At 43.2% G+C, this 22,527-nt stretch overlaps 1 protein-coding gene across 7 annotated transcripts in view; it reads left to right on the forward strand.

Annotated features, from left to right (window-relative positions):
* Window positions 1-22,527, forward strand: part of lrba (LPS responsive beige-like anchor protein) — a 177,564-nt gene that overhangs the window by 121,715 nt on the left and 33,322 nt on the right. For all 7 annotated transcript variants that reach the window (XM_052083595.1, XM_052083597.1, XM_052083599.1 and 4 more), the window contains 7 exons: window positions 2,732-2,849; window positions 3,405-3,507; window positions 5,141-5,256; window positions 5,330-5,442; window positions 10,683-10,823; window positions 12,700-12,819; window positions 16,642-16,794. In XM_052083595.1, coding sequence (XP_051939555.1) covers window positions 2,732-2,849; window positions 3,405-3,507; window positions 5,141-5,256; window positions 5,330-5,442; window positions 10,683-10,823; window positions 12,700-12,819; window positions 16,642-16,794 — 864 coding nt within the window. The remainder of the gene's footprint in view (window positions 1-2,731; window positions 2,850-3,404; window positions 3,508-5,140; window positions 5,257-5,329; window positions 5,443-10,682; window positions 10,824-12,699; window positions 12,820-16,641; window positions 16,795-22,527) is intronic.

Raw genomic sequence — 22,527 nt, forward strand, 5'->3', positions numbered from 1 at the left:
TTTCACTTTTCTTCTTTTAAAAAGCTCTTTTATCATGGTTCAATCTGATTTGACCGAAAACTATATTACTGTACCAATATAGAGCTTACAATATCGGTTTAGATAATGCTTTATGTTCACCAAATTTAAACACAAAGGCTTTTTGCCGAGTTTGCTATCGGCCATGAAAGATTTCAACCTAGGTCGCCACCACAACACTGATCTCAAACTTCTTTTTTAACCTACAAGAAACGTCGACGGTTCGTTTGATGCGGATGAGGGATATCTAAATTAGTATCCTCCAAAAACATGAATAGATTCAACTCTTAGTAATGTAACAAGTGAGCCAGCCTACCACTTTTGGGCGATTTTGAATTATTTGTGGAGCTGCTGAATGTTGCCTGCCGGATAATAACATCGAACATATATGTTCCGCTGCAACTATAAGATTACATTTGGGGCGGTGGCTTGGTCGTGTTTGTCCTCATCAGTCACCCCTCAAAATTGATGATTTCTTTGAATTAAGTTTTTTTGAGTGTTGTTAAAACTAATTTCTGCTGCTGCAGTTCTATTCATCTTTGTTTTGGAATGTATGAGGAAAATCCATATGATGGCCAATGAAGGGCCAATCTCCGTGACTGGAGATTTAATCAAGACTTGAACCTTTTTGGTGTTTTGTTGCTTCTGAGAGCATATCTCATTATGATTGACACATGATTGATCCCACTTGCAGCATTCCTATTTATCTCGGAATCTGCAATCATTCCAGCATGGACAGTAACCTCCACACCGTGTCCATTTGTCCCGGACGTGGTCACATCACGGCGCCGATAGTTTGTCAGGTCGCTTGTCACTTGCGCGGCTTTTTCATCTGCAAGGTAAAAAGACGAAGACCGTGGCGGCGGCGGTGGGGAGGGAGGGAGGATGATTTGAGGGGACATTGAGATTGTGTGAATGTCACACGGTGGTAAAATATGATAGTTGTTTGTGGCATCTATTATCTCCGGAACTCCCATCAGTTGTGTGCATCTTTTTGACACGGACGAGGATTGCCGCAATCCCCTCGGGGAGGGGAAAGGTTACTCGCCGAGTACTCGTTTGTCGTGCATCTGAAGATTTCATTTTGGCACCTCCTCATGTGGTTATTCATCTTATCCATGGATAAGATGCGTTTGCCACTCGGTTTCTTTTAGCTAGCTTGTTCACTTATTAGCGATTAGCTTCAAGGTCTGACCAACCCAGACGAGTTTGAAATGAAACAACTAAGTCAATCTTTTGTTTTGTGCTTCTAAAAATGTGATTATGACTTTCCCCGTCCCGGATTAAACGAAAAGCGCAGTTGCACTGAGTGGTGTTTGATTCATAGGTAGATAAAGCTCTAACGGTGTAGACAAAGCTAACAGTGTTAGCTTCTGATGAGGGCCACATCCATAAACATTGAAATACAGTCGCACAGAGACAAAGGTTTTATTCCTAAAAATATATCTATTTAATTTGATAGTAAACCTCTGTACGTTTGCACATAGCAACACTGTACTTCAATAATGATTTTCTTTTTCTTTTTTTTTTGCATGTAAAAGTTGAATAAAAAGCCATGTATCCAGCCATGTATTTTTGACACCTGGCAAATGCTCTAAGTTGTGATAAAAAAACATTCATTATGTTTCATTGAACTGCAGCTAATATATCTTGAGATTAACAATTGACTCCTACCACGGAAACAATTTTAACTCAATTTTGATGATGGCCGCTGCTGCCTTGCTGCCTCGTTTTAGCCATCATTTCAAAGGAAACTGAAGTTCAGGTCAACGTACGACGGGTGTGAGCGTAACAATTTCTGATGGCTGTCAACATGGCTTCTTTGACCTCCTCCGTACTGCTGCTAATTCCTGCCTTTAGACGTGCTACTCCTTTACTTAACGCCGCTTTGTTAACAAGGCCTTTTTTTTTCTTTAAAGCTGTCTACGATTGTTTAAAAAAAAAGTGGTGGGGGGCATTAGCTGTCACGAAGCACTTCTTCTAGAGACAATGTTATTATTCATCGCACATAGGCAAATGTGCGCTGGTGAGCCGAGGCAAGCTGGCTGTTGAGTTTAAAGGAGCTCATTAGAAGGCCGGCGGAGGGGACCAGCTGAGGACAACCACGGCTTGGGCCTTCTCTCCGAGGAATACGAGAGACTCACTTCAAAGTCTCTGGAGTTCAATTAAATGTGGATTAGTCTCGGGGACGAGCGTAGAAGAAGAAGCAGCAGCGGCATGCGGCAGCTATTCTAACTGCAAGTTTGTTTCTTGTGTCATCACAATATTCATTTTAGGCTGAGTTGTTTTGGTGACAAAAAGTCTTTCGGTCCAAATGGGCCTTTGGGCCATGCCGAAAATACCGTTGATGGGCCATTTTTTGTGGGGAGCCGTTTCCACTACTTTCTTATTTCCGTCAGCCCCACATTGGTGTGCTAACCAGGTGTTCCTCTTCTCACAAGAAGGCTCCAACCAGCACCACCCACAATAAGTCATCTTTCAACGTGCTAAATAGCCGCCATTTTAGCACTAAAGGAATCTCTTTTTTTATGGAGGCTGATCAATAAAACACATTAATCGTGCTCCTTGGGCTGGAAGGTGAAAAATGAACCGGCATGACCCTCCCACAACACTCGGGTTGCTGAAACATATTTATTTCCATTGTTGGGCTTGTTTTAAAGCTGTCTTTAATTTCAATGTCTTTTCGTTTGTTTGGTTTTTTTTGTTGTTGTAGATTTTAGCATACACGGAAGGTCTTCACGGCAAGTGGCTGTTTACAGAGATCCGGGCCATCTTCTCCAGACGTTACCTCCTGCAGAACACCGCCCTGGAGATCTTTATGGCCAACAGAAGTAAGGCGGCAGCATACAGTGATACCTTGGCTTAACAGTTTGATCGATACCGTGACCATGCGGATCGTTCTAATCTCGTAACTGAAATTTTCCCAAGTAAAATGAAGGGAAGTGTTGTTAATCCATTTCAGCCCTCGAAACTTGCCAACAATTTCTTCAATGAAGTGTTTCAATAAGTGTAATAGTGTTCTATCATATTCTGTACATATACTGTGTTTTAAAAAAATCCAGTAACAATGACACATTTGAAACCTTTTTTTAAATACATACAATAATGCATGTAGTTTTGATGATGAAACATGTATTTTGCGGTGAAGCTGTAGTAATAGTCCGTGGTTTCGAGGTACCACAGATGAGAGGCATGCTCAGGGAAGGCTGAATTGACATTGGCTTCTTTCTTTACCAAAAAAAAACCCCCTCACTCATAGGTCACAAAAAAATTGTCTCAGTGAGCTGGAATGTGAATTGGGAAATTTGCAAGTCAAGGTATCGCTGTATTTATTTCAACATTGGAAACACATTAATTGAAGAATATTCAATGAAAATATGCCACAGCTGCTGTCATGTTCAACTTCCCCGATGCCGCCACCGTCAAGAAGGTGGTCCACAGTCTTCCCCGCGTGGGCCTCGGCACCAACTTTGGCCTCCCACAGACAAGGTTAGACGCACATTTATGTGTATTGATTTTCCAGTCTTTCAATATTCAATCAAACAAAAGAAAACCTCATAATATAACGCGGCTTAGTGGTCGAGTGGTGAGCTGCAGAGATACAGGGTTCGATTCCAGTCCCAGCCTCCCTGTGTGGAGTTTATGTTCTCCCCGTGTCTGCGTGGATTTTCTCTCGGTACTCCGGTGTCCTCCCACATTCCAAAAACTTGCATGGCAGGCTGATTGAAAACTCTAAATTGTCCCTCGTGTGAGTGTGGATGGTTGTTCGTCTCTGTGTGCCCTGCGATTGGCTGGCAACCGGTTCAGGGCGTCCCCCGCCTACTGCCCGAAGACGGCTGGGATAGGCTCGAGCATCGCCGCCCCCCACCTCCGTGACCCGTGTGAGGTTAAAGCAGTTCAGAAAATGGATGGTTGAATGGATCATAATATCATGACTAATATTTACACAATATGTACAATACTGATAAGTTGTTTTGAGAAAAGTATCACAATATTGAATGAGGCCAAACATTTTACACCAAATGAAACCATTCAGTGTCCTTTTTACTTTATATGTTATTTGCATGTTATCTTTTTTGAACCACAACATATTGTGCAGGGGAAAAAATGCAGCTATAGGACAAAAAAAAAGTAATTAATACCTTCACGCTGTGTAATTATTCAATGAACAAGAGTGCATCGGGTGATGACTGAATGTGGTCATGGTAGGAGTGTGTGTGTGTGTGTGTGTGCGTGTGTGTGTGTGTGTGTGTGTGTGTGTGTGTGTGTGTGTGTGTGTGTGTGTGTGTGTGTGTGTGTGTGTGTGTGTGTGTGTGTGTGTTCAGGTCCATTAATCAGCTTAGTTTGCAGACCGAGCAGGGTCACGTTGCCTCATTGACCTTCGACAGCAGCTCACCTAGCCAACAATGCACATTCACATGCGCAATGTTAGTTGCAATATATTCTTGACTCACTCTTCTCCTTTTCATCAGCTGCTTAGCAGAATGCAAACATTTATCCACAATGAGGTAACAAAAACAAACAAAAAAAAGCTTTTAATGTCGATGATTCCTTCATTTTAATGTCGAAAAAAGGTCTTGTGGTGTAAGCGGGTTCATATTTTCGCTTTTAAGAACCCTAATGACAGCAATCAGCACCCTGACAGTGATTTATTCCATCATTCCCCTTTGTTTTAATTGGATTGGGACTCATTTGTTTTTGTGCCACCACATGTAGCACACGGTAAGTGAATGTGTGTGTGTGTGTGTGTGTGTGTGTGTGAATGAGCGAGGGTACGCCTTCAGGCCAATTGCATATTTATCTTAATGAGTGAAGCTCTGCATATTTTTCCACACGATGGCAGTTGTCGTAAGAGTCAAGTAGAACTCAAAGGCCTGTTAGGGTCCCCCCCGCCCCCACTGTGTTTTGTTCTTTAGCACGCCGTGAATTAAAAATTGTATGCGAGTATTCTGTGACACTATTTTGGAGTGATCGGATAACACTGTCTCACTCGTTTTCCGCACTGTAGATATTCCAGAATTAACTTTAGGAGAATTCTCCGTGAGCATGCTTAGCTTTTAGCAGGGTAAGAATTTCCACTTTTTGTTTTCCCAGCCGTACAATAACAAAGCGTTGTTTTTAGGCGTATTTCCCTGGCCACCCCAAAGCAGCTTTTCAAGGCCTCCAACATGAGTCAACGTTGGCAACGTCGCGAGATCTCCAACTTCGAGTACCTCATCTTCCTCAACACAATCTCCGGTGAGGGCCCATTTCGCCACATTGCGCTTCTTTTGTCACATGTCGCGTCCTCATCTCTCTTCTCTACCGCCAGGCCGGACCTACAACGACTTGAATCAGTACCCCGTCTTCCCTTGGATCATCACCAACTACGAAGCAGAACAACTGGACCTGACTCTGCCCAGCAACTTTAGAGATCTGTCCAAGGTAAGGCCAGACACTGGAGTGTAAAGCTGAAAGGAGACGATCATTTAAAGATGGCTTTACAACCATTGACAGAAAATTTGTTGGACAAAGTATCAAGGATCCACGGCTGAATAGAAACAGAAAACCATCCATTCTGGTTAGAAGCCTCCATTTTGTTGCAAATTCCGGGGCTCGTACTTTCACAAACATCTGACAGGGCAAGGGTGTCAAACTCATTTTTGTAGTGGGCCTCGTTGTCGTTTCCCTGAGGCGGCCGTGATGAATTTTGTGAAACCGTATCACTGTTTGATCACCGCCACTTATTACATATACAGTTCACAACAAAGTGTTTAGTTCAGCCATTGTTTACGTCAATGTAAGAAGTACGAAATGAGATCATACTTGCAATATCTCTACGTAATTATGGATTGCATCTGGCCGTTTAAAATTTTGGTTCAGACTTTGGCAAGCATCATGGAAAAGTTGACATGCTTGATTTGCTCTCGCGGGCCACACAAAATGATATGGCGGGCCAGATCTGGCCCCCGTGCCTTGAGTTTGACACCCGTGTCATGGGGAATTGGCCCAAGTGAGCCCACGGTCAGGAGCAAGTATTGTCGGCACATTTACGATGTAAAAAAGAAATTGCCCCCATCACCATTTTCACTTACAGACACAAAATTTGGTGTGTGTGTTTAGCATAACGGAACACACAAAAAAAGAGTGTCAAGAACCCATGGCCAGGTTTGAACAGGAAGGCCGCCATCTTGGTCTTGGTATGACGGGGACTAGAAAATTGATACAAATTAGCCCCGATCAGAAGCAGGGCGACTAGGTATTTGGGCACAGGCACATTCTATTCAAAACACATGTAACACACCATGGAACAAATCATACGGAAATGCGACCATTCCCTTGTCGGCCCGTCAAAAGCAGTGGACGCCTCATCCCTTTGCACTCGCCCCAGTTCTCACTTTCAATCTGCTCCTCCGTGGAGAGACTCCCTTCATCTTCTACTTGAGCCTTCACTTCCCCGATGGGAAGCCACGCAATTCCTTTTTGCGGCGTCACATTACACCGGCAGAGGTTGAAATGTGACAAAACAACGCCAGTGCGCAGCACTCGACTGGAGTGGTAATAGATGTGTAAGACTTGTGTTTTATTCATGCCGTTGACATACATGTGGTATCAGTGTACGCTCGCTGGAGCGTGGCAGACTGCAATGTGTGCAAAAGGCCAACAAAGACACCCCCTCCTTCCTACCCCCCTCAATCAAGCCCCCTCCTCCCCCACATTTGCTCCGACGATCATGTGCGCGCCTCTGCGTTGCCGTTTTATTGTTGTGACATTTCAAAGCGCAGCCGGGCCTTCGTTTCTTCTTTATGACCGTCCTGCTGACTTGGGTTTCAAATGACTCGTATTGGTCAGACTGAAATAAGAGGCAAGAACATCGAAGGAACGGACCGGTATGCATTGCTCAAGTCTAACAACTGGAAAATCAAATTATCCATCCATTTCCGACTGCTTGTTGGTTGATCATATGTCTAGACATCCAACCATCCGTCTATGCATCCATTCTTCTCTTGGCTTAGTTTGCTATCCATCCGTCCAATAGCCTGCCTGCTTTTCCATCCGTCCATCTGTTGATCTCCATGTACTGTACACCCATCTTCCTTCCTGCTTCTTTATCTGTCTGTCCATCCATCTATCTATAAAACCATCCATCCGTAATATTCATCCTGCATTCCATTATAGTGGCTTATATTAATATTGAATTTACCGTGTTACCTCACTTTTCACGGGTAATATGTTCCAAGTGAATTTTCGCGAAATAGAGGTTGATGTTTTTTGTTTTTTTTGGGGGGGGGCAATTTATTCCTCGAAGCCGTTAAGACCCCCCCCCCCCCACACACACACACACACACGCGCACGCACACACATTTTAAAAATACAAAATACCGAGCTACTGATGGCAAAAGCTGTCTAATTTTCATGGTGGTTTTGGTTGTTGTTTTTTTTGTTTGTTTTTAACAACTACCCCCCTCCAAAAAAACTTTTTGGGGGGTGTGGCGGACTGGTCCAACGTAGAAGATAAATAGCAAGGCAAAGTAGCGAGCTATTCCTTTTTAAGATTTTCTTTTTTAAATTTAATACTTAGGACTACTACGCTACTGTACCATTATTTTTGTAGGACGTGCTTCACAGTAAATAAAAATAAAAAAAGTTTGCCACTGAAGACAGTCAAGACCAGCCTAATTCCTCTTACTTAAGGCATCTTTCTCACCGTCCTCATACATCATGCCGGCTGTGGTCTTGTCCAGAAAACGAAATGCGTGACAAGCCCCCCCCCCCCCCACCCCCACCGTGACATTGAGAAGCCAAAGTGGCGTCAACGCAATGCTTCGTCGTGTCACACACTATAATCGTCCGCCGGCGCAAGCGGCCACACGCAATTTACGTTCCCCCCCGAAGTGACCCCGGGGCCTTTCTTATCATAAACTCTAACCTCAGCTGACATCAAATGCTCCCGCCCGCCCCCTTTCTCAGAGATAACGTTGTCGTAGTCTCAATATGCAGACTCTGGAACTCACTTTGTGTTCGGATTTGGTTTTGCCATGGCATTGTAGCGAGGTGTTATCGAGCGCAGCCTTGTGCCATAACAGACCTCTTGTAGCCGCGTAAGCTAATGGCATATTGATTTTTGAACCATGCGTGACCCATATGTTAATCCCCCCCCTCCACCCCCCAGGGCACCTCCCCTACAACCATTTCCACTGTTGCAATAGCTGCCATAAACAAAGACTTTTACTGATACATGGCTCACAGCACTCACAAGGCACACTTGCATTATTGGACGCAGGCATGGTAAAAAGTATGCTAGCTTGAAAGATGCATGCTAGTTTGTGTTTTTACAAAGGCAGCTGGAGCAAAACTGAGTTTGGTTGTACTTTATTGAAGTATTTAATCATGTCCTCTTGTTATTTTTTTTTTATCCTCATCCGCAAATTCATCAAAGCTGGGCAAGTTTTCCATCTATTTTTCACTAAACTGGACTAAAACGGCATCAGTTTTCATGAACTAAAACGAGAATAAAATAGTCATGGACAAGTTTGACTAATATGACTGAAATGCTCAGACTTTGAGTCGACTAAAAATTGACTCGTCCAAAAAGAGAAGAACAGAACTTAAACTATCCATCCATCCATCCATTTCCCAATTTGCTTATCCTCACAAGGGCCATGGGGGAGTGCTAGAGCCTATCCCAGCTGTCTTCATGCAATAGGCGGGGGACACCCTGAACAGGTCGCCAGCCAATCGCAGAGCACACACAGACGAACAACCATCTGCGCTCACACTCACACCTCGGGACAATTTGGAGTAAAACAAAACCAACACTAGTACCACTATATTTTGGGCTAATCACTCGCCTCCACAAGGTCATGTCTTTTGAAGAAAATTATGTAACATGTTATTGTTGTTGTTTCCTTTTCATTCATACATGACAAACACAGGCTTAAATTTGATACAAATGGTTTTGAAAAGCTCTTAAAGCTTCTTGAAGACCCCGCTAATCCTTCCTGTGTTATTTTACATTCAATAAAATGACAAGCAATTAGTGGGCTGCAAATTAGCCACTGTGCCGGATTGTGGACTCTCCTGGGAGTCGTTTCTTTCCTTTAATTAGTTCAACTCATTTTTTTTTTGCGGATTAATCCGAGACTAATTTGCAGATGTTTATCTTATGGCTGTAGCGCGTTAGCTTCCTTTGGCTAAATCTCCAGTCTAATTAGAACTGTGCTATTAACTCGTTGATCTGAACCTCTCGTTGGTCCTGGTGACTTATTGGGCCAATTTGCAGCCTGTGGAGGGGGCTCTCCGCCCCTCGTGAAGCACCTCCCTGCTGAATGCACTGTAAACGTCGCACCAGAGCACCCCATCCCACCCCAAACCCCCGCTACGCTATAATTTACAGCATTAATGATGTCAGACCAGCCCGCGCACGTGCACTTGTGCGATGTCACTGTGGCACTTTCACTATTTCTTATTTTATATGCCTCCTTCAAGCCTTTTCTTTTTTTAATGAGTCGGCTGTTATTAGGGTTATAAATCAGAGCAATGGCTGTGATGTATAATTCACCATGTGTACTCACCCCTTACCCTGGCGGACCCCCACCCCCGAGGAATCCACAGTGTATCATTGTCAACTCGGAGCTACACAGCACTGCGGTGGTACTCTGTAAAACCACATGCGCGCACACTCAAACGCACACTCAGGTACATTTGCCATCACTGTGTATAGTTGTGCCTATTCATTTTTGTCATCTATTTAATGACAAACTATGTGATCGGGACGAAGTATCGTAAAGATGGTGTGAGAAAAAAATTGCTTGCGCCTGGAAAAAAAAAAGTGATCATATTAGCCGTTTTTATATTTCTATGGTAAAATTTTGCAAGAAAAGTACAATTTTGTAGTAGGATAACAACTTTCTTCCATTACTTTTTGTGGTTAATGTCCATGAGGACTTTCCTTTCTCGTCGATGTCATGGTTGGTTGGATTGTTGGTGGATTGCTGTATTAATATTTTATGCTTAAAATCTGGGGGGTTTCATCTAAGCTTTATTTTTATACCCCAATGTAATCTTGTTGGCTGATTTTTTTTTTATTATTTTTTTTTTAAACTGGAGAAAGTATCACTAAATATTGTTGTGTTCTGGAAATTTTGCATGTCCTCTATGTTGGAACAAATATTGACTGTGATTCCCACCCTTGGAGTAAAAAAAAAAAAAGTGACACGCTTTCACCCACACAACCACAGACACACACGCCCCATTACCCAAGCACACAACAGTAGCCAAAGCACAAATCAATACTTCGAGTCCGGCCTGAGTCTACCAGTGACAGGCAGCCTATGATATGAAAGAGATGCCATTGATCCGCACCCCGCTCGGCCCTCATCCTCAAAAGGCCATCATTCCATTAGCATTGATCCGCTATGTTTGTGTGTGGATGTGATGGATTAAGGGCGGGCTGGGCGCGACCAGCGGAGGCCTAATAAAAATCGAAGCATCCTGAAAGTGATTTCTATAAATGAGGATTTAAATAACAGCCTTCAGACAAAGGCCTACTGCTTATTCTCAGACTGATGGGAAATTAATATGACTTCATCTTTTTTTTTCTCCACTATACAGGGTGACTCGAGTGCTATTAATGAGACGTTAATGCTCATACAAAGTAGACTAATGTTGAAATCCCTCCACAGCCCATCGGTGCCCTGAACCCCAAGCGTGCCGCCTTCTTCTCCGATCGTTACGAGTCGTGGGATGACGACCAGGTGCCAAAGTTCCACTATGGCACCCACTACTCCACCTCCAGCTTTACTCTCATGTGGCTACTGCGCATGGTAAGCGTACTTAACAGAGCATACAGTTCACATTCATACCGTGGCTTGAAACACGTGATTCATGTACCTCGATTTACAATTGGCCCGCCCTTCAAGTCTTTTCAACATATGACCTGCTTTTTTTTTTTCTCTTGAGTTGCAAGTAAGAAATATGTGAGCACCAGCTATGGTGGCACCAAATTTAGCAACAAGCAGCTAGTGAAAGATATGAAATGCTTGCATCCAACTGTTTATTGCTTTTCCCAATTCATGTTTGTCGTAAAACTAAACGTAATACAGAATATAACACATTGTGTATTTAAACAAACCACATACACTTTGTCCTATGAAAGTCTGCTAGCTTAACGCGAACACACAATGCAGAATAGTGAAACTCGCATTGATGTCGCGGTACTTCTGAACCTTTGAACAACATATTTGAATGTAAATAGTAGCAGAACATCAACTGACTCGAGTCCGCATACAAGTTGGCAGATCTTCTTTATCCTTGGCGAAAAAAATTGAAACGATTGCAGCGTATATGCTCCAGTTGTTCAGCATGTCTGTATGTATTTTATATAATATATATATTATCATCTGTATGAAAAATAACTAATCCGAGTGGCCTCATAGACCACCACACTGCAATCAAATTTGGCTTCTGCTTGAGATTCGTTTTTAAGAGACTCAATACACACTGCAATATTCTCTCTGTTGAGTGGGTGCCATCAATCTAGCCATAGCGCCCCCCGGGGATCGGGAGGTTACAAAGTTTTTTCCCCCCCCCTTCTCCCCTCTCTGTATGTTATTGCGCCAGTAGCTCACCATTGTCAGCGAGTCCCAGTTGAGCTGCCGCATTGATCCACGAGCATCATTACCAGGCTTATGCTAAGGCCGCTTTACTGCTTGAGCCTCATGTTAAAACTCTCCAAAGCCTATTAATGTCCCACAGATTATATATTGTATAAATTATTTGTTAGTACAGTGGTAGGCGCTGCTGATGTTTAGGTGTATGGCCGACATTTCACTCGGAGGTCGGGCCAGTGAGACCACGATTGATCTGTCTTAACAAGATTATACATGACTGGAAATGCATCAGGAGCATGGCTTTATTGGATTTAAAGGCACACTGGGATTGCCGTCCCCCTGTTGTGTTTGTAACAAGCTTGAACACATTCATAGGAGAGACGAATGACTCATTGTTCTAAAAATTGCCATATTATTGCCATTTTGACTTGTAAACGGAGTTCTAATAGTGTTGGAATTTTCATTATAATTTTTATTTCGCTTGGAGGTTTTTTGGGGGGGGGGGTTAATTTATTTAAATATTTTGGTAAAATGCTTCATCTTAGATGATTTTTCTGTTTGTTTTAGTGGTCATTTTGGTTTTTAAACATTTTTGTGTGTTTATGTGTGAGATTTAAAAAAAAGTATTAATTAAAGTTAATTAAAGTTAACACGCAGGATTAACTAAATTTAGCTTGGTCTAACTTTCCACCCCCAGTTTTCCAAATTGCCAACTTCAAATATACATACACACACACACGCATACACACACACACACACACACACACAAACACATTTTTCATACAAATGTTCCAAGTAGGTGTTTGATGAGCATTTCTCAACTTTTTCCATCTTTTTGGCCAGCTGTCACAGATTTTTTTGAAACCTGTTGCAGCTATCACATTGATTAAGCAGCATTCAAATCTGGTGGAAATCTAGTAAGAAACGTTTTTGTGAAATTGCAGAGTTAGCATAAAATCAGCTCGACTACACGACATCTCACCTGACAGTTCTGAAACTTCACTACATTATTATCATATAATACGCTTTCGATTTGATTCCATAAAGCATGAACTCTCAGCGCTCCTTTTTTTTTGTTGGTGACACACAGGAGCCCTTTACCACGTTCTTCCTCAACCTCCAAGGAGGCAAGTTTGACCACACCGACCGCACTTTCTCATCGGTGTCCCGCGCCTGGAGGAACTGCCAGAGAGACACGTCTGATGTCAAGGTACGGTTCGTAAAAAATAATCACTCGGTGTTGGCACTTTGCCGACCGCTCTGGTGACCGTTTTTTAAAAAAAAGTGACAAGAAACATATCTCGGGACTTTTTGTGTCATCAGAGCTTTTTTTTAATTTTTTTTTTAACTGTCTTGAGATACGCTCGCTCCTAGATTTTATGACGTGTTCTTCCACCTACAGTGTGATCGAGTGTAGGTGTCGGAGCTGAGGGACGTTCCGCTGTAAACTATGAATAAGGCCGTGGAATATTCCAATAGACAAGGAACAGCGGCAGTGGAAAAAGGGACTGGCGATGGCCAGTCACGAGCAATTACAATCCCGTGGCAATGAAATCTTCCCGGTCTTGTGATCAAAGCCGTAGACTAATCCTCATCTGTCTCCCATTCAGCCAGCCCATAACCTGAATTTCAATTCCCCCCCCCCCCCCCCTTTCCCTCCCTGCCCCCCAAAACAGCCCAGGTTAGTCCTTGCTCACTTTTAACTGCTCCTCTAAAACATTTACTGTCCGACATTCAATGTCAAAGCAACGCTTCCATCTCAGGGTCTCTTGGCACCAGGTCACCGAATCGGGGTGCTGATGGGGTGTCGCGGGGTTTTGACGCTTGATTGCGCGCCGATACCCACCGCCCCTCTCCCTCCTTCACCCCACAGATAAAACATGTGGATCGTGTTACAGCGTAGTTGGCCGGCGCTTGATTGCGAAAGCGGCCGTTTTGCTCCCTCCGTTCAGACCCGTCAAGGCGGATCAGACCAAGAGGGCTTAAAAGTCACATGAACATAACGAGCGGATCTGGACCGCATCACAACATTGGAATATCGTCCGATCAAAATCTGCAATCTCCAAATCTTTTTTTTTTCTGTTCGTTTTAGGTAAAACCTGAACAAATATATTTGTACTGTTTTTCGATGGAAAAAAACCCCCCGCTAAATCTTCTCTGCCTAATGATGTTCATATATATTTTTTTTAATGTCTGTCACGTGAAACACTGAGCATGTTTTCTTCAGATAAAAACAAAAAAAAATCTCCTGATAAGTTTGGGAGAGGGGTTCTTTTGAAACAAAACCTGAAACAAAATACATTTTGCCATTTTTCAGATGAAAACAAAAACTAAGTACCCCTCCAAAATTACGCACCTTCAACTTTCTACAAAGACTAAACACCACCTCAAAACGAGGAACTCTGGACCGCATCAGTCCCCCCCCCCCCCCCCATACATTTTCTATACACGTCTGTCAACTTTTTCCACTCGGACACACACACTCACTTCCAACGCAAAGGAGGAATTAGCGAAGAGACATTTCAATTTAGCATGGCAAGTATACCATTTAGCTTTAGCATTAGAACCATTCATGGAAGCCCATCGTCCCTTCCAGAGGGCAAAAAGCCCCAGCGTGTTATTTCTACTTTAAAAAAACAAAAAAACAAAAAACAAAGAGTGAGGGCGAAGGGGTGATAATAGGCTACAACACCCAGATTCAATGTGTCTCTAGCCTGGGTGACGCTAGCGTGACCCCCCAATCCCTTGACCCCTAGCCTCAGCCCAAAGGCATCAGAGAAACCTGCAGAGGTTCGAAGTAGGAACAGTGGAAGTGGAGAGGGGATGGGGGGGGGGGGGGTGGAGCAGTGACCCATGACAGGACAGGATTGGGGATCAGAGGGGCTGGCCTCTGACCAGGCCAAGGAAAGGGGCCACTGCACATTATGCCGCATGCGAGGCAGCTTCGAGTGGAGCCCCCCAGCTTTTGCTGCTCTGTGTGTATTTTGTCAGCGGTGTACTTTGTGTGTGTGTGTGTGTGTGTGTGTGTGTCTGCCCGCTTTTACAGCAGCCGCTGAACCCCCATGAGCCCGGGGTCTCGTTAAGAGTGGGGTCTTTTTTTTTTAAGTCGGAGGTCATCTTTTTGCGCAGTGAAGGCATTTCACAAGTGAGGGGAAGCGCCGTGTTGCTTTTAGAGCCCTTGTGTTTACTTGCTCATTTGATGAGGTCTTTGCTCTACATCGACATTTGTCTGTGTTGCTTGGAGATCTCATTGCCCCAAAAATTGCCACTCGCCTCCAAAAGTATTGGAACGGTGGTGAGCTCTTCTCCACTTCAAACATTTGGGTTCGTAAAACACAAGAGATTAACGTTTGAGCTTTTATTAGCAGATATGTGCATGGTTTTGCCTGTAATGTATGCCGTTGACTGAGATTAGTGAGAGGTGTAACCATCATGATACACAGAGAACGTACTTAAGCCTGAAAAACAATTTGGTGGTGGTGTGTTGTAAGCTGAGAAAAGATGAAAGTTGCACTTTTACTTGTGTTGACAGTGTAAAAGAAAGCCTAAAAATAAAAACCAAAAAGCACCAACCCAGAGTTTATTAAAAAATACTTGCTCAATAGCTAAAATCCCTGGAAAACTGTTAAATTCTTTTTTTTTTTTGTTCCCCCCACCCCGTCAAAGTGTTTCAGATTTTGTGTTGTGGATATTATCATTATCCACACTCAGACCATAAAGCCATTGTTTTATTTATTTATTTTGTTGTATTTTTTCTTATCTTATTTGATGTAGTTTTTTAACATTGTACTCGTGATTTTAACTGCTTGTTGTAAGGTGTCCTTGAGTTTCTAGAAAGGCGCCCACAAATGTATTATTATTATTATTATTATTATTTAAAGTGCAACGAATGTGAAAACTGCCTGGAAAATAAGCCATTATGAAGCTCAATGGATTTGTCTCCAAGTGCTTTCTAAATACATTTTAGTTGAGTTGTCTTGGGTTTGTTCGTCCAAAATGCATAGCACTAAACTTGGCCTAGCTATTTCAAGTAGATGACCCAGTCAAAAAGTGAAACGTAATTGATACTCTGTCCCACTCCATTAATTTGACCAAAAAATAAGTAGCATCAAAGAAGATTCCAATTTTGATATTCTGACTATTTGTATCCAAACCCCCCCCCCCCCCCCCCACACACACACACACACACAAAATGACTCGCCGTGTCTGGGCGTAGCATGAAAAGCAGCCAAAAAAAAGTAAAGACGAAATGTAATCTTTTTTAATGTTCACAGTTCACCGCATGGTTCTGTATAACTTCCACCTTAATCATCGCAGTTGTTTACACGTCGGGGGCCAAGCAATGAGGCATTGTGGTTCTTTCGCGGCGCCTTAATTGGAGAAGCATGGTCTCTAACAATAACACGCGCTCGGAACCCCGAGGGCAGCTTTGTCTGCACTTGTTTACGCTCATTATGCTACAAGTTCCGCTTTGTTAGCGTGGTGGAAGGGCTCTCGTCTTCGCTGTCATAACCGGATCGCGTCTCGCCATCGTACGTGCGGAGAATATGTTGTGTTGGTTGAGACAGGCAAATAAAGCCGTCATACTCTGCTGGCTGCTCTGTCATGAGGAGACCCACCTAAAAATTCAAATAAGAGGAAGTCTGCCGTTTTGATTTGAAGCGAACATTTTTGGATCAACTTCCGGGGCATCTTGTCAATTTTGCCCGATTTCCACCACATTTGATCGTTATATATTGAAAAGACAGACGAGTTATGACGACTCGCGAAGGATTTTAATTTTCGTCATTGGTTCTGAGCCGAGCATGGCAGAGTGGACCTTGAACATTTTGAAGTTGTTTCAACGGAAATGTTCGTCAGGGAATAGTCAGCCTCTGGGGCCAATTTTCTTTGGCAACATTAAAATTTGGTAGGCACGTCTATCATGAGGAAACCCACAAAAAAGACTCAAGAAATCCACGTATTTGTCTAGAATGTTCCCAGCTCACACTTGTGTTGTTCTAAGATCACAATTGTTTTGCTCACGGTGCAGGAGCTGATTCCGGAGTTCTACTACCTCCCTGAGATGTTTGTCAACGCCAACACGTACAACCTGGGAGTGATGGAAGACGGCACGGCGGTCTCGGATGTGGAGCTGCCCCCCTGGGCCAAGACCCCGGAGGAGTTTGTGCGAATCAATCGGCAGGTAAGCCTCGCAGCTCGCTTTCCGACAAAAGGTTTCCTTTGCGCCCAGGAACGTAATTAGAATGAATTCACTGGTAACTCAAAATGACATTGTTATTTCCTGACGGTGTACATTCTGGCCATCTCTGAGCGGGCGTTTCAGCCTTTTGAATGACTGTGGCCACTGGGACCTGCTAACCAACCGCTTAATATGACCAGACCCCGATCATTAGTCATGCATCATGTCTTTTTTTGGGGGGGGGGGTTCCATCTGCATGCCTTTTGTGTTGTGTTTCTACGCCTCTAGACCCAAAAGTGCTTTCATATTTAAAATACAAATAATTTATAGAATACATCATATTTATAGAAATATCCTTATTATTTTCAGGATTGGGATTCTTTAAATTTTTATTTCTTTTTTTTTTTTTTGTTAGGCTGTATGTTCCTGCTCATGTAGTTTCAGGTCCGTACAGTATATTCCAAATAGGCTGCATCCTTTGGAGACAGACAGCCTTGATGACGATAAGCCTGTCCAAACACAGACTGCTCAACTGTGGCGTTCTTTTCATGTTTATGAAAGGATTCGTCACCATCGGAGTTCGGCACTGTATCCCCATGTCAAATTCTCGCAAATTCACACTCTTTTTTCCAGAGTGAAAAGACCTCAAATTGGTGGGCCCCGTAAGCGAGTACATGCGATACAGCTGATAAAGAAGATGTGCATATTTAAAATACTCACCCTTCGGTTAATGAAAGTGATAATGAATCAAATTTAATGAACATTAATCGAGGAAAATCAGATATTGATTTGAATTGTGGTCCAAATGTGAAAAAAACTCACCCAATAGGCCAAGGCAAAAATGATTAAAAGTAATTCGACCAGAGTGTCATGTTCAACTACCGGTAATGTACTGTACGTCATCTAATTGGCATCACAAATGACTTCAAACCTAATCAGTCATTCATTCTACAATGCAGCAAGCAGTCGTCGTGCTGTTTGGTGGCGTGGTGTGTACCACGCTAAACATAAAACAGAGTAAGTAAATGAAAACGAGGTTGAGTGATAAGAAAGAAAATGATGAGCACAAAAAAGGTAAAGGCTGGAGGAACACCCCCCCCCCCGCTCCCCACCTTCCATCGCTAGGCAGTTTACCTTTGTCAGATTGAAGTTATGTCTGTGAGCACTGTGGGTTCATCTTTTATTAACAGAGGGGTACCAACAACTACTCAGTGTTGAAAAAGATCCCGAAAATGGCCTCCCAAACCAAAGAATGACAAAAGCAGAGGTTTCACTCATCATATGAACATACGAGCAACATGAAAAAAAGCTCAACCCTCATGGACCCCAAAAAGAGGGTGGCCTGGTTTCAATGGAGAAAAAAAAAAGGAAAGTCCAAATGGTGCCAAAGGATGAGGTTGAGGTACGGCTGCGTGGGTGGACAGGCTTGCTCTTGTGACAGATCGCTGGCATTTCAGGGTGTCAGCTGGCACCGTCGCGAGAGGGATGAGCGCGGCACTGAGCAGAGACGGAAGAGTGAAGGACTTAATAGGCTGTTTGGCTCACTTGGGCTTCCGGGCCCGCTAATGGCCTCACCGCAACACGGATTTAGTCACACACACACACACACACACAAACATGCATATACACACTCCAACCCGCTGTCTCCACTTGAAGTTATGAGCCCGAGATGATTAACAGCTAATTAAGGTCCAATCTGGAGAGGCCATTAAAAGACTCTCAGAATAAAGGATTACACATGGCGTCGTCGTCGTCGTCGCTGCCGTCACCATCATGCCAAACGGCAGCTTGTTTTCCTAGCTGCGAGCGCTGCGCGCCGGGCAATAAAACTAATCCAGCGTAAATTATGACTGCTGCAACAGATACACTGCGTACGTCTTCTTTTTCTTCCGTTTAGAAACACAGCAGCAGCGAGCGGTCTTTGTTGAGAACGGCCCCTGCTAACATGTAAAGCAAAGCGCCATTGACACGCTCGCAGTTAGCATTGACAGTTGCGGTTTTGACCCTTTAAGCAACACCTGTTTGCACACGAATTTAATGGTTTACGTTCTTTTTAACTTTGTAATCACTCCACGTTTTGATAAAGTACTGCAAATCTTCCTGGATGAAAAACAAAACCATCAACATTTTATTTTGGGTGGCAGGGATTTTTAATGGAGGTAATTAAATGGCTCTGCCATACGATTTCAAAAGAGAAAGATGATTGAAGATACAATTATCTATTTGCCTTCATTATTTGTGTTTTGGGTGTAATTCTTGGCCAGCAAACCAGGCACTGATCCGTAGTAATTCAAAGAATGTTCCCGGGGTAAACGAGGGGCTACCATTCCTGTCCAAAGTAGTAAAACTCTACACATCTCACATTTTCTGCTCCCTATATCCCTGCTCTCATATTTGCATACTTTAAGGCGTGCTTCTCTCGTCGTGGCGCTGACAGACCAACAAACCACACACACAGTGAACACATATACACGGGGCTATTGTATTATAAGTTGCATGCTTTGTAAATGTGTTGTGCTTTTAGAGGGGGGAGGGGGGTTCCCCTTCCACATCACTGGTGTTGAAGGTTCAAGACAAGACGAGCGATGGCTCTGACTCTTGACGCTGAGAAGCTATAGCACATGCTCAACCCTCATTGGTAGAGACCACAACACAGTGTTGTCGTTTCCACTCAGCCTTTCCCGGCGGATGGCGAGTTAGTTTGTTTCATGGTCAAGCTGTCACCATGATAAAACCATCATCGTCTAAACTCTTTCTTATGCCTACACATGCGTCTACACCTCAGTAGCGAGAGTCTTGAAACAATGCTAACTCAATAAAAAAAAAATATATATATATATATATATATATATATGTATGTATATATATGTGTATATATATATATATATATGTATGTATATATATGTATATATATGTGTATATATATATATATATATATATATATATATATATATATATGTATGTGTGTATATATATATATATATATATATATATATATATATATATATATATATATACACACACAGTGCACTTCGCTTAATAGAACACCGGTTAATAGAGTAATCCGCTTAATAGAGCAAAAGGCTCCGGAACGGATTTGCCTAATGCAATTTCCTATAAAGATACTCCGCTTAGTAGAACAGATCTCCGCTTAATAGAACAGGTCGTAAGCAATGAACATTGTAAACTAGTGGTTTTCGAAGTGTAGCTATCGCGATACTGTACCACTATCGCGAGAAAACGCGGTAGTTCTAGCCGTATACAGTTACAGGTAGCACGCGTCACTCCACACATAGACACACGCACGTCACAATGTCTTCAACTTCATTCAAGAGACGAGGGCTATCACCTGCGGATAAGAAGGACATACGATGCATTGCCGGATTCTCAGAAGGTACGCCCGCGGTTTCCAGGACTTCCCTCTTATCCAGCGCATTGAGAGGGAAGTCAACCGCAAAATTACGGACTCCTGTTTCCAGACAAAAGTAACGAAAATTTTCTCGTGATTTGAGATGTTTGACTGAAGTTGATTAAAGTTGTTGTTTTGTTTGATTAAAGATATGGACGTCCACAGTCGAAATATCTCTTCTAACTCGTCAGCAGGGGGTTTTCTGCGTGCATAACTTGGTCGTCGACGTGTCTGAAGGTGTACCTAATAAAGTGTCTCTGGTTAATAGAAACCCCGCTTAGTAGAACAGAAGCGCTTCGGCCCAATGGTGTTCTATTAAGCGGAGTGCACTGTATATATATATATATATATATATATATATATATATACACACACACACACACAATTTATTTTTGGCGCGACTTTATAGACCCCCAAATTTAGGTCCACCTCCAAATTACGCACTGTACTGCACTTGGCGGGGTCATCTCCAACCACGCATTGCTCATTCGCAAAGCGGATACCTTCTGTCTTCTGCGAAGGCATGTCATACTTGAAATGACTTTTCTCCCTTGGGGGCATTTGGTGCACTTTGCAGCTGTTGAAACACGGCAAACCACAAAGACCAGGCTGAAGCGTGAATGGACACATGGCATATTAATATGACGCAAACCATATTTCCATACCTTTGAATGGCAGCCCGGCTCCCCTGTCACAACACTGATTGTGTAGTGATTCACTCGCATGACTTGTGAGGGTGCAGTTCTCGCTCCGTGACAATGTGAGTGTGAATGTGTATCTGCCTCTTTATAGTCCAGGTTGTTGTCTGCTTTTCACGGGTTGTCTTCACTCACAAGTTTAATATATAACACAAAATCTTCTTACTCAAAGCATCTTTCCCCATTGTATTGAATGCAAAGGCCATTAATCCGTTCTAGTCATACACGAAAGTTGCCCAACTGAGCAGCAGTAATATTAGTGGGTTTTTTTTTTTTTTACGCAGGGGATAAAGAATACATACCTGTCACTCTTGCCTTATTTGCTATATTCAAATGTTACTGGTCATTTATGGTCAAATAGCCATTGTTGAAGGGTTATAACTACGGCTATATTGATGCCTTCGATGGCGTGTTGCATTGTGTTAGCATTAAACTTGCGACAACATTTTTACTACTTGCAGCCTATTGTGAAGTTGTCTACCTTCATCAAGTCGTCATTACAGTTTTTTGCTTAAAACGGAAAAAAAAATCAACTAAGTGACAGCTCATGTCCTCCAAAACCAGTCACATCACCACTGTGTTTTTAATTTGTGGAGGCAGCATTTCATCTCCAAATTATACTTGTCCGTGAGTATGGTAGATATGTGGCTGTTGGCGCATGCAGCAGATACATCGCCACATTTAAAATACTCTCCTACTATCGTGTTGCCAAAGTATGAGCCGCTTATAAGAAGCTAACGCTGCAGCTTTTCTTTACCTTTTGGGCTTGAATACTGTTGTGCTTGAAAATGGCGAATCTTTGGCCAGCCAAGCTAGCAAGCCATGAGCATAATTTTTTTTTATAAATAATGAACAACAGAAAAAATATTCACCACATTTTCCCCTTACAATTAATAATCAAATAAAATATCAACACTACTCAAAAGAAAGTCACAAACATTTCACTTCTCTGTGTCTATACCAGCCGAAGGAAAAGCTCTCGAACTTGCGGAATTGAGCTCTCGTAAGATACTCCTGTATACGTGGATCTACGTTATGATATAGAAAGCGAAAGTAGCTCCCACGTTTCTTCCCACGCTTCCCCGAGCGCTCACAGCGGCGGCCATCCATAATGAAGCGTCATGTGACGTCTGTTTGCTTTCCCCTTTTATCCAAGCTGGCGCATAAATGTCAATCCCACCAGATTCTCTGCGCTCTCCGCCGAGACGCACGTGTGAGTTGAGGTAAACCACCGCAAGATGGACTGACGCGCCGACTGAGTGAATGTCAGTAGCACTCCCCGTTAGCGGCACGCTAATCTACTCTTCACCGCCGCGCAATGGGAACAGGGCGGCGTAGGCGAGGCGCTGGCGGTGATCTGGCTAATGTCAGACGGCGCTCGCCAGAGGAGGATCGTCGTGCGGCAGAGGGAGGACATGTTTACCGCCTTTTACGAGCCCACCCTCCTCCCCGTCCCGCTATTTTGCTCGTCTTCTTTGGTGACATCACAGACGGAGAGCCTGAGAAATGCGCTGATCTACTGCTGCTGACATACCGGCTCGCTAATGTTGTCCTTCCCTTCAATCCTCCCGGATAAACGCTTTTCTTCTTCTTCTTCTCTTTCAACTTTGTCCTTATCTCGGCGTCCGT

The sequence above is a fragment of the Hippocampus zosterae genome, chromosome 13, assembly GCF_025434085.1.
Source record: "Hippocampus zosterae strain Florida chromosome 13, ASM2543408v3, whole genome shotgun sequence".
NCBI classification, from domain to species: domain Eukaryota; kingdom Metazoa; phylum Chordata; class Actinopteri; order Syngnathiformes; family Syngnathidae; genus Hippocampus; species Hippocampus zosterae.